Source organism: Panthera leo, chromosome E3, assembly GCF_018350215.1.
Source record: "Panthera leo isolate Ple1 chromosome E3, P.leo_Ple1_pat1.1, whole genome shotgun sequence".
Taxonomy (NCBI): domain Eukaryota; kingdom Metazoa; phylum Chordata; class Mammalia; order Carnivora; family Felidae; genus Panthera; species Panthera leo.
Genome location: NC_056694.1, coordinates 713,820 through 726,258, shown reverse-complemented (window position 1 = coordinate 726,258; position 12,439 = coordinate 713,820). Strand labels below are relative to the sequence as shown.

Here is a 12,439-nt window from a genome sequence, read left to right as displayed (position 1 = left end):
TAGGGCCCAGCTCCCCGCGCCGCACGACACACAGCCCAATGTCACGTGAGGCACGGAGATCCACTGCTGTGCCCTGCAGAGAGGCAGGAGCGAGTGGGGAGCTGGATGCCTCAGGGCAGGACTCGAGGAGGGGGCAGGCCCTGAGGTGAGGGCTGTGAGGGCTTGTTGGCCGGGCATTTCTCGGCAAGGCCCCTCAGTTGCTGGAACCGGCTCCTTCTCCTGGCATTAGAAGGAGGCGTGGTGCAGGATCGTGTCAGGAACCGGTGGGGGAGGGGGACGCGGGGGGGGGGGTGCAGCTGGTGAGCTGTGTGACTGAGGACCCAATTTGCTTATCTCCAAGGCCTGGTATGTGGTTGGCACTCGGGGGGCATGGATGAAGTTTGGAGCTCACGACAGAGTCATAGAGCACAGGGGCGCTGGTTGGGGGTGGGGCAGTGACCCACTTCCTCCGTTCAGATGAAATCGGGATGCCCAGTTGGGGAAGAGGGGTGACTGTGCAGGGTACAGCGCTGGGAGGAGGCTCAGCCTGGGAGAGCTGGGGTCTCCACTGAGCCCTTTCACCGTTGTTATTGTTGCCATAACGACAATAATAAGCGGTTGCCAGAGCTGACTTTTATTCTGTTACAGGTTGCACTGCACCACCCCTCCCCCACCACTTCATATGTTGGAGTCCTAGCCCCCAGTACCTTAGGAGGTGACCTCTTTGGTAAACAGTGTCATCGCAGATGTAATTAGTTATGCTGAAGTCATTAGGGTGGGCCCTAGCCTAGTCTGACCGGCGTCCTCACAGGAGGACCTCTGGACACAGACACACAGGGGGATGCCATGGGAGGGTGAAGGCAGAAACAAGGCCCAGCGGCCCAGCAGCCCCCAAGACTGCCTGCCAGCCACCTGCAGCTGGGGGGCGGGGGAGGGCAGCCTGGAGCCGGCTCTCCCAGAACCTCCGGGAGGAGCCAGCCCCGCCGCACCTCCTCCGTGTGGGACATCCGGCCTCCAGAACCGGGAGCGACCACCTTTCTGTAGCTGAAGCGGCCCAGGGTGTGGGACTTTGTTGTGGTGGCCCTCACTCCTTCCTTGTCACCAGCTGAGCCCCCCCAGACACCTGGGGATGCACAGCCACCCGCACAGCCTGCCGAGTGCACTCGCCCTTGGGCTTCTTGTTGACTCAAGCTGTGTGTCTGGGTAAAGTCCAGCCTCTCTGGACTTCCGTTTCCTCATAAGGACATGACGCCGGCCTCTGCCCCTCGGTCCCTGTGAGGGTCAGCCTGGCAAGGACCGGGCAGAGCAGCCTGGATCAGGGCCTTTCGGATGCCCCTGGGGCGGGGGCGGGGGCCTGTGGTGCGGGGCGGGGCCTGATGGGGGGAGGGCATGCCCGGGCGGGGCCTGCGTGGCGAGAGGGACCGGTCCCGTCGGTGGAGAGGAGCCCGGTCAATAACGGGCGTGGCACCTTCGAGGCGAAGACCGGGCCCTGCAGCGCGGGGGCGGGGCCTGGGCGGCGGGGGCGGGGCTTGCCGCCCGTGGCCGTTCGCCGCTCGACGTGCTCGGCGCTCTCGCGGGGGCGCTCGGCGCTCGACCCACCGCCCTGCGTACGGCGCGCGTCCTACTCCGGGGCTCCGGCGCCGCCATCATGTCGACGGCCATGAATTTTGGGTCCAAGAGCTTCCAGCCGCGGCCCCCGGACAAGGGCAGCTTCCCGCTGGATCACTTCGGTGAGCGGCGGGCGGCCGCCGGGCTCCTGCGCCGAGTCTCGGGTCGTGGGTCTCCTCCGGTGGCGCCGTGCGGCCCCGTGGGCGCTGGCGTCCGCGCGCGGTTGCAGGTGGGGAAACTGAGGCCCGCCGCGGCCCACTCCACCACCCCGGAGGCGGGCCTGCGGGACGAGGGGCGACAGGTTGCGGAGGACGTCCCGAGGGAGAGCGTTGCCGGCGTCCGGGGGACCCGCGCCCAGCCTCGCACAAAGCCCGCAGGCTGTTAACCTGGGCCTCGCGCGGACCTGGAAAGTCCGCTGGTCGCCGCCCGTGTGCGGCCGGAAGTCCGCGTTTGGGGTGAGCCTCTGTGCGAGCCAAGGCTCCGGAAGTGGGTCCGCAGATTTTTCTCGTAACCGACGCCTTCCCCTGCAGTGTCCCAAACACGCAGCGGAGGGGCCGTCGCCGCACCATGAGGCACGCGGTAGGCTCGTCTTTTGCAGCGTGAGTGTGAAGGAGACTCGTTCTGGAAGGACGGCTGCGGGTGCGCGTGCCGTCCCACCGCGTCGTGTTTTCACTTGAAAACTGGGTGCTCTTTTCCTTTTCGTTCTAGGCGAATGCAAAAGCTTTAAGGAGAAGTTCATGAAGTGTCTCCGCGACAATAGATTCGAAAATGCTTTGTGCAGAAGTGAGTCGAAAGACTACTTAGAATGCAGAATGGAGAGGCAAGTACCTGCTGGCAATGAACGACTTCTGGAACCTCCCCGCACTCCCATGGAAACATTTTTTTTCCCCGAGAGGTCATTGCAGCGGGCCTCATTCATCCCCCAGGTTCCAAGCCTTTGTCTTTGAGAACGTAGAGTGGCTCGCCCCTGGAACGGAGGCCTGCCAGATTCAGTGGCACTGAAGGTTTCACAGTCTTGGGGACCCTGCGGAGAGGGAGCGCGGCTTACGGGGTTGCGTTCCTGAGTGTTTTGTTTGCACATCTGGGAGCTGCTGACCTGTCATTAAGGTTTCAGAATCGTACATCATAAAAATGCTGACGGAGTCAGGAGGTCGTGGGCACAGGGTTTCTTCGTCTCACGTTCTCAGACCGTAAAAATACCGTTTGGTTCCCCGTAGCTCAGCAGTGCTTGAAATGTGACAGGGGAGACAATGGGCCATTCAGAAACGGTGAAACATGGAGGTCTGTTCTGTCCTGAGCAGAACTTACCAGCGCTCGCTTTTAAGTGAGACAAGTGTTTCTGACTGTGATCCGTTGAGATTTTACTGAAGAGCTATTCTTACTCCTAACGGGGAAAAGCATAGAGCGTATAATTATATGGTGGGGGTGGGAACTTTTATTCCTGCCCTTCGAGCCCTTCATCAGCTCGGTGAGGAGTCCGGTCTTCACACGGCCTTGTCTGAAGATGGGGTGGCATAAACCCATCCAGTCAGAGCCCCCTTGTCGTTTCTCCGTAACAAAGTCCGACATTTCCCCCAGGGCACAATCGCTCGTGTCCTTCAGGCCCACAGGTGCGTTGAGGGCTGTCGGTGGACATGTGGGACGTTGGCCCTTTGGGAGCGTGGCCCTCATGTGAGGCCCTCGTTCTGTCCTCTGAGTCGTTCGGGGCCACCGAGTCCAGCTCTCGCCATCTTTAAATAGCCCATTGCTGGAATCCACGTGTTTAAATCACTGTCATATATATATATATATATATATATATATAAAAATTTTGTTTTGAACATTCAGTTTTGAGAGACAGAGTGCGAGCAGGGGAGGGGCAGAGAGGGAGACAGAATCTGAAGCAGCTCCAGGCTCCAAGCTGTCAGCACAGAGCCCGACGCGGGGCTCGAGCTCACTAATGGCGAAATTGTGACCTGAGCCCAAGTCAGATGCTCAACTGGAGGGGCACCCCTAAATTACTGTGTTCTAAGTCGATACACCTTTCAGAAATGAACTGAGTTTCTTTTTGGTGCTGCCACTCCCTGGAGACAGTTTGAAGTTGGTTTCTGACCGCGTGTGAGGGTGTGAGCAGGTCACCTGCTCCCGTGAAGCTCAGGTGAGCCATCCCCGTGCCGGCCAGCACAGTGGCCAGCACACGCAGGCAGCCGCTCCTGCTGGGAGCTGCTCCAGAGAGTTGGGCCGTCTGGGTCCCCAGAGAGGCTCCTGGCCCGTCTGGCAAAGGACAGCAGAAGGTTCTGCCTTTTCTCCCCATGTGGACCCTGGCAGTGGGCTGTGTGCTGTGCTGTCCACGTGGCCACACCTCGCTCAGCACGGCCTCTGGAGACCAGCCTGCCCTGAGGCCTGCCGAGGTCAGTGGGGACGGGGTGGCGGCGGGGGGGTGCAGCTCGCCTCTCCGTGGGTTCCGTTATTTCCAGTGGCTTCTCTGGTTGGTACGGCGACGTTAAGGCCAATGTAGGGGGTACATGTGTGTTCAGACTCGGTCGGTGATTTTGGCTGCAGACTTTTGGACGGTTTTCAGTTCCAAGTCCATGACCATCCAGGTTCAGTATCGAGACTGCACATTTATTTCCCTTCCCGCTTTTTGTAAACCTTTTTATTCCTTTCATGCTGAAATCCCAGACGTTATTTACCCCTACGAACGTCCATAGGCATCTTTCTTTTAATGTTTGTTTAGTTTTAAGTGGGAGGGAGGCAGAGAGGGAGGGGACAGAGGACCCGAAGTGGGCACTGTGCTCAGAGCGCAATGCAGACCTCGAACTCCTGAACCGTGAGATCGTGACCTGAGCCACAGTCGGACGCTCAACCAACTGAGCCACCAGGCGCCCCCACCATATGCATCTCTGTAGAAAACTGGACCACAGTGAGATTTTAGAGTTGCCTCTTGAGGACTTGGGCCGTCTTAGCTCGACGTGGAAGTGTCTGGGCGGCGTGGATGTGGATCACACTCTTGTGGGAAGAGCTGTTAAATCAGGGATGACTTTGTCGGCCAAGAAAACAGCAAGTACGCTGTGATCTGTGATCTCAAGCCTCTGTGATCTTTTGACTTTGAGTTCCTGCCCCGTGCGGTGGGCATCCGGGGGCTGTGCCACTCATCCTGTGGCGTGCGACCCGGGCCTCCTGGCCGGGCTGGAGGAGGCCCGGAGCACGCTCCTTGGAAAGCCTCGGGTCCTAAAAACCTGCACTGTCCCCTTATGCTGAAGGGGAGGCGTCCACGTCATCCTTTGGGCTTTAGAACTCGGTAATCGTTGGACTTGTTGTTGTTGTGTCCTGGCCACAGAGCTGGATTTTGTGAAGACTCGCACGTCTGTAGAAAGGGCCTCTTGAACTGCGTCTCATTTAGCTTGTAGTGTTTTCCCCCTTGCTCCCTGTTTGCTGCTGAACACACAGGTCCTGTCGTGTCTCGAGGAGCACTGCTGCTCCCCGTGCTCCTGGTGCCCCCAGCACACTCACGTTCTGCAGCGAGATGTCTGACGCAGGTCCCGCGGGCCGCGCTCCTCGTGGATGCTCCGGTGCAGAACTGCTTCTGCCTTTCCAGCTTCTAGAGGCGCCCACGCCCCTCGGCTCGTGGCCCTGCTCCCCCTGGAAGCCGGCGATGCCGTGTCTCTGGCCCGTCCTCCTCCTCCGTCCTTCTGACCAGAGCCGGCGCAGGCTCTCTGATTTTAAGGGTTCCCGCGTTGCCGCTGAGTCCGCCTGAGGAGTCCGAGGCGGTCTCCCCTCAGCAGCACCTGGTCGGCTCCTGTGTTCCGCCTCAGCTCATCCCCCTTTGCCACGTAAGGACACAGATAACACAGTCAGTCTGGTCCCCAAGTGGACTTTGTACCTTTCAGCGGATTCCAGCTTTTTGTAACGGAAATTGCCGTGCGCGCACCAGTGGAGGGAACGCGGCGCCGCGGCACCTGCCCACTCCCCCGTCCCCGCGGCTGGAGCCCTCGAGGGCACGTACCCTAAACACTTAGTTTCGTTCTCAGTGGGGACGGCCTGGACAGCCCTTGTGAAGCTTGGGTAGAGGTCATCTGCTAGGTTTTGTATTTCTGCAGGAGGGTAGCCAGCTCGCCTGGAGCCCCACAGAACCCACACAAAGTGGGTCATCTGACCGGTGACCAGGTGGCTCACAGTGTCCCTCGGTTCCCAGCGTGCTGGCTGAACCCTGGCTGCCTGTGCTGGCCTGCCAGGCTTGCGGGGGGGTGCGTGAGCTCAGCGGTGGTGGGGGGGGGGGGTCACGGCGCCAAGTGATGGTGGCTTGGCATGGCGGGCATCCCCTTTGCCGGCCGGGCCTGTTGGTTTCTGCAGGGACACTGAGCTCCCACCAGCAAGCAGGATGGACAGGTGGCCTCCAAGAGTTGGACCTGTCCCTGCCCCCTGCCCCCCCCCCCCCCAAAAAAATGAAGCAGAATGAAAGCCAGGCCCTCTTGCCCTGGGGTGTGGGCAGTGAGAGGCTGGACGGGGGCGGCTCCAGCCCAGCAGGTGCTCCGGGACATCTCGGTCTTCGAGGTCCTGACTTACACGGACATGGTGAGGGGCTGGCACACGGCTGGGCACAGAGGGAGCGGGAGCACAGAGGACACGGCCACCGGCCAGCTGTGGGACCACGGCTCGGGCTGTGTGGGGCACGGGGCCTGGGGCAGCAGTGAGAGGAGACAGAGCTGGTGGGCCACGTGTCCCAGTGTTTCTGAGTCACAGGTGAAGCTCACAAGTGCAGTGACCCTTGAACGACACGGTGTGAACGGGGCAGGCCCACTTACCACCCAGATCTCCTGATACGTGCAGGACAGTGTTGTAAACGTATTGCTTCCTGACCATTGTCTTAACGAGCTTTTTTGTCCGGCTGACCTGTTGGTAAGAGTACGGCCGGAAGACACACGACACGCAAAATGCACGTTGTCGCTGAGGCTTCTGGTCGGCGGGGGCTGTAGTCCTTAAGTTCTGGGGAGTCAGGAGTTAGGAACGGATTTTCGACTGTGCAGGTGAATGGTGCCCCTAACCTGTGGCTTGTTCAGGGGTCACTTTACCAAGTAAAGTCTGTCCTGTCCCCCCCCCCCCGCCCTGTCTGGTGCATCTTCCCAGCGACCTGGAGGCCGGGTTGAGGTTGGAGGCCTCGAACGGGACACGCGTCTGCCCCAGACTGGCACCCGGCGGGGGGCTCGCGGCGGCGGTCTGCCCACTTCCTTCGGGGTCCCGGCTCCACCCGGCACCCCACCCGGCACCCCAGGGGCTTCGCACACTGTCCGCCAGCGGCCGTCCGTCCGGAGTCCAGAGGCGCGGGTGTCAGCTGGGAGAAGGAGGGCGCAGAGAGGCCCTCGGGGTCCCGGGGGCCTGGGTCCAGCGGTGCCACCGGCCGCAGGCAGTTGGGATGGGAGCGAATGCGCAGGCCTCGCACGGACATTGCTGTTCGTTTTTGTTGCAGGCAGCTGATGGCACAGGAGCCCCTGGAAAAACTGGGATTTGGAGATTTGTTGGATGGAAAACCAGGGGCAGAAACTAACTCCTGATGGGAAGAAGTCCATCCACCGGCTGCTGGCTTGTCCAAGGTGGAGTGTGTTGGGTGACCTTGTCAACTGACGGTTTATGGTTAGGCGCTGTGACTTCGGAAGAAGTTTCTGGAACGCCCTCCTTGGTGGAAACCTCTCCTCTTGATGTCTCCCAGGTTATTTTGAGAAGCGATTGTCCCCTTTAGGTCTCATTTTCCCCAGGAGCCTTAGATTTTATCTTTACATCGGGAGAGTTCCTAGGGAGGCCTGTGGCGGGTGGGAGGAAGGAGAGCAGAGTCACGCCCGCTGCGCGAGGGGACATGTGGGCATCCGCGACGTGGTGACTCCCTCAGTGATACTGTCCGTAGCTTCTCAGTACTGACATGCTGAATGCTAGCGGTTTCAGCCCATCACATAGACGCTGTCCGGAAACCATTTCCTGGCAAAATGGTTTCCTTCTGTGCCCATTTATTTCCCGTGTTTTTTTTTTTTTAAGTAAAATATACAATATAAACTTGGAAATGAGATTGTTAACTTTTGACATATTTGACTTACTCGTTTTTTTTCTGGTAGTGCCTGAAACACCAATATCTTTTTTTTTTAATTTTTTTAACGTTTTATTTATTATTGAGAGACAGAGCATGAGCATGGGAGGGGCAGAGGGAGGAGCAGACACGGAATCGGAAGCAGGCCCCAGGCTCTGAGCTGTCAGCACAGAGCCCGACGCGGGGCTCGAACCCACAACCCGTGAGATCATGACCCGAGCCGAAGTCGGACGCCCCACCGACTGAGCCCCCCAGGCGCCTCGAATCACCAGTACCTTTGAACCAGAGGCTCGTTTTCTGACCTGTGTGCGTGTACATAAAGCCAGTTTAATTTCAGTAACTCATGTATTGTAACTCTGGAAGTCCAGACTCTTGTAGTTTGACTTGCACACGTGGTCTTCCACGTGTCCTCTGAGAGCACCCACGTGCACGCGCCATCGGCAGTGGCTTCCAGGGCCTCTGAGCACACGTCAGGGCAGGGTCTTGTGGTGTCCTCTCTCACCGACCAGGCCCACAGCGGCAACGTCCAGGAAGGTACCAGTTTGCCCGCGGTCCGACCCCACGCGTACCCAGATGCCGAGCCGGGACCCTGGGCCGGTTCTGATGTGGCCGGGGTTCAGGTCCACGATCCGGGTGCCGAGTGTGTGGGGTCTGGGCCCAGCACTGCCTTCCCTGGCTCCCGGCCGGCCAGCTGGCTTTTGTCCTCACGTGGCTAACGGAAGACGGCAGTCAGAGGATCCCGGGCACGTCCCCACGTGGACGGCGACCCCGGTGGGGACAGCCAGCTGTGACCCGGGTCTGGGCTCCCAGAAGTCACCTCCACCCCCACCTTGGCCGTGGCTGGTAAGAGGCGTCTTCGCGTCCAGTCCTCTGCCTCGAGGCCCCTGTTTTCCGTCCTTCGCTGGCCTGGTGCTCTTGCTCAGACCCCGAAGCAGGTCCCTCCCGTGTGAGTCCTCGTCCTCGGGGCTCACTCTGGACCTCCTCCTGCGTCACTGGTTGGGCACCACCGGCTCCCTTCTGCGGTTTCCACGGAATGCTGGGTCTGCCCTCCGCTGGGGTCGTACAGGTCTTGTGTGTCCATGTCTAGTTTACGAGGTGTCTTGGCTTTTACCGCCAAGCCGAAAATCGAGTCACGAAAGTCCAGTTCTGCAGACCCCTGAAGCCATGCAAATGCCCACACTTGCGAGCCTTCAGTGACCTGAGGCCGGTCCGCACGGCTCGCCGGTGCAGCCGCGGGCGGGTGCGGGCGGGGCGGGGGTTAGGGAGGTCTGTGCTGACGCGGAGTGACTCCATGAGAAAGGCAGCCTCCAGAAGCATCTATGGTACCGTTAACAAGAAAGACGCAGGAAGCCGGAAGCGTCTGTGGGTTTGTGCAAACACGAAATCGAGGAAGGAGAAACCGGACGCCGAGAACGGTCAGCAGCGTGTAGTGTGGCTCAGAGTCCCAGCCGTCTGCCCGTGTCACGTGCGCAGAAATGAAGCCGCGGTGGTGGCCCAGCCAGGTGGCCGGGGGACGGGGTTCCAAGCGGCGCACGGCTGGGGCACAGCGTGGCTGCAGTGGACAGCAGAGGTCAGCCCGGCGCTGGGGACGAGGAGACGGGCTGTGTCCTCTGGGCAGTGGTTCACCCTCCCCCGCTCTGAAAGCGAGCTCACGCCGGGGAGCGGGAGAGCACGGACCGGGTCCTGCTTGGGTCACGGGTGTAGGTGGCCGCACAGAGAGAGACTCGGCTGCGTGCGTGCGTCCACACGCGTGTGCCGGCCGACTCTGAGCACCCGGGTCCTGGAGCCGCGACACCGGCAGCAGGAACCAGGCTCCTGGGGGGACAGCTGACTCTGTGGCCAGTGCCCGAAAGTCCACGCCCAGCCTGGACCGTTTTGTGTCCGAAAGTAAGGGATTCCTGGAAGAATGAGGGGGCACAGCCACGCCACGGAGCCACACGTGGGCCATTTGGAACAACACAGTATTGTAGTGGGTTGTGGTCCTCAGAACAAATGACTGTCCAGGAGTCCACACTCATAAATAACTAACGGAGGGCGCCTGGGTGGCTCAGTCGCGCAAACCGACTCTTGGTTTCGGTCCAGGTCATGACCTGTCGGTCGTGGGATTGAGCCCCACGTCGGGCTCTGTGCTGACGGCCTGGATCCTGTTGGGATTCTCTCCCTCTCGTTCTCTGCCCCTCCCTGACTCGCTCACTCCCTGTCAAAAATAAACATTAAAACAATTTTCATAATTGATGGAATCAATGTGTCAGGGAGGGAGGGACAGCACCCGTAGTGGCAGTGGAGACAGCAGTCCCTCCACAGTGGCAAGGGGTGCAGATGGGCCGCCCGGGGGCCTCCCCTCAGGGTGCCCAGCACTTAGAAAGGGAGCCATAGGGCCAGTGTGGTCACTTTAGGTGCGTGGTCACCACTTGGTGACCTGCCCACGGCTGCTGCCCCCATCTGATGCCCCGAGAAGACCACATCCTTCTGGGGTTTTCTTACCAGAAATGGTAACCTCTGTCCATTGAGCCAACGCCAAATTGAACACATTCTGCAAAGTGAGGACCAGGTGCTTTGGGAGCACCAGGGTCCTGAAAGATAAAAACCGAGGAGGGGTCCAAGGAAGCTGACTGCCACGCGGGCCCTGGGTCAGGGCGGATGGTGGCAGGCAGCCCGGGAGGCCTGGCGACCCACAGGACGCTTGGATTCTTGTTCTATGATTACGTAAGATGTTGTTTGGGGAAGCTGGACATACGAACTCTTGTCCTGTTTTTGCAAATTTTTGAAAGTTCTAGGGATGCCCTCGTGGCTCAGTCGGTTAAGTGTCCGACTTCAGCTCAGGTCACGATCTCACGGTTTGTGAGTTCGGGCCCTGTGTCCGGCTCTTCTGACAGCTCAGAGCCTGGAACCTGCTTCAGATTAAATTATTTCAAAATGAAGAAAGTATGTTGCATCAGGTTCTGTGTAGTCTAACTGTACGTGATTGAGAAAATTCTCGCTCTGAAACGCATTCAGTGGATTTCGCAGCAGGTGACGTGACTCAGTGGTGTCGGCCCCGGGGAGAGGAAGTGTGGGGAGAGACGGCCCAGCTCTCTTCGAAGGAGCAGCAGTCCGGCATCGCCTTTGACTTCCCAGATCTGAGTCGCTAGCCACGTGGCACATGTCCGTGCCGGACGTGTGTCCGCTTGAGCAAAGCCACCTAGGCACTTGTCGCAAAAACCCACCAGCCATATTCAAAGGTGCCCACGGGTGACCTCCAGGATGTTTTCCAAGTGTCCTCATGCAGGAGACGGCTTTCCCCGACCACCGTGGTGAGGCCTAGGCCCACAGCCGCCTTCCCCGAAGATGAGCCCTTCCCCGGTCTGCCTCCCTCCGGCCCCTCGGGTGGGCGCGCTGGATGTGCCCGTGGTCTCAGCCACACGATCGTGTCCGGAAGCGCTCGGGACGCAGCCCTGGGGTTCCCTCCGCCCCGCTGGCCCTGTCCCTCCCACCGTCACGAGCAGGACAGACTCCCCTCCACGAAGCGTCCTGTGCTCACGTAAGTCACCGCAGACCCAGTGGCTTAAACAATACAGGCTTATGTTTATGCTCTGACCGTCCGCAGGTCAGAAGTGTAGATGGGCCCATAGGGCCGCGTTTCTTCCGGGGCTCTGGCAAGAGTCCGTCTCCTTGTCTTTCCAGCTTCTAGAGGCGCTGGCGTTCTTGGCCCGGGGCCCGTCCTCAAGGGCGGCGCCTTCTCTCTGCCCTGACCTTCCCCCCCCTCCCATCTTCTCCCTGACTCTGACCCTCCTGCCTCCTTACAGGGACCCTCCTGATGACAATGCTGACCCAGATAATCCAGGGTCGCCTGCCTGCCCAACCTCCTTACCCTAGTCACACCCAGAAAATCGGATTCACAGGGTCGAGCCAGGGATGGGACATCGGACCGCGCGGGCCTCGGGGCCAAGCAGCTGGCTGGTGGGCAGCTCGCGCAGGCCCGTGCCCGGAGGACGTGCTTTTGGGCAGCTGTGGGGTCTGTCTCCCCTGCAGTGACCCCATCATGGGTGGAACTTGCTCAGGGCTGCTGGAATCCCGTATTTTTCTGAGATCTTTGTTACTGGTTGTTACTGGTTTTACAGCCACTCTCGCTGGTGACGACAGAGAATGAGTATGGCTTAATAAACGGGATCAGAAGGTCCGAACCGGCCTTTGCACGTGTGACATGACCCCTGTTCCTGTAAAGCGTCTCTCTAGACGTTTGCAGATTCGATGTAGACGCGAGAGAGGTCTGGGATCCCGTACGGTGAGTGTTCGCAGTACACGTCCATGTGGCGGGCACATCTGGACGGACCTATGTGGCTTTCCTCCAAGTATTTTTCTTTATGGCTGTATTTTATAACAAGCGTGTATCGTTTTTATAGAAACAATCGTTAGTTTAAAACTGCTTGTGTTTGGCCGTAATTTTACATAACCTATAAATTACGTGCTTGTGGTTGTAATTTTATATCGTGCATGAATACTGCCCGGTTTATTTTTCCTGGTAAAACTGTGCTGGTTTTGGGTTGAGATGCAGTTCTGCGAAGCACACAGGGCTGGCCTGATGTCCCCAGTGGTCACTTGATGGAGTCTTGGAGGGGAGGCGTGGCAGTCTGCTCCGGTCCCCCCCCCCCCCCCCCCCCCCCCGCCCGTAGGAAGGCGGGAACACCGTCACAGAGCCAGCCCTCCGGGGCCTCCCCAAACGAGAGCCCCTTCCTGTCTGTGCTGCCTGCCTCCTGCTGGTCTCTACCGGGAAGCAGAGTTCAGTGCCCGTCATCCCACCCACCTGGCATTTGGATT

General features: G+C 59.5%; 1 protein-coding gene across 1 annotated transcript; it reads left to right on the top strand.

Moving 5' to 3' along the window:
* The first annotated feature begins 1,523 nt into the window (after positions 1–1,523).
* Positions 1,524–7,631, top strand: LOC122209985 (cytochrome c oxidase assembly protein COX19). The gene is made up of 3 exons (XM_042922329.1): positions 1,524–1,709; positions 2,296–2,407; positions 7,034–7,631. Exons 1-3 carry the CDS (start codon positions 1,628–1,630, stop codon positions 7,116–7,118), a joined length of 279 nt encoding a protein of 92 aa, XP_042778263.1. The 5' UTR covers positions 1,524–1,627; the 3' UTR covers positions 7,119–7,631.
* Positions 7,632–12,439: the final 4,808 nt, after the last annotated feature.

Coding starts and splice junctions, on each gene's coding strand:
- LOC122209985 (XM_042922329.1), top strand. CDS start 1,628: ATGTCGACGGCCATGAATTTTGGGTCCAAGAGCTTCCAGCCGCGGCCC. Junction 1,710..2,295: donor CTTCCCGCTGGATCACTTCG/GTGAGCGGCGGG, acceptor TTTTCGTTCTAG/GCGAATGCAAAAGCTTTAAG. Junction 2,408..7,033: donor TTAGAATGCAGAATGGAGAG/GCAAGTACCTGC, acceptor TTTTTGTTGCAG/GCAGCTGATGGCACAGGAGC.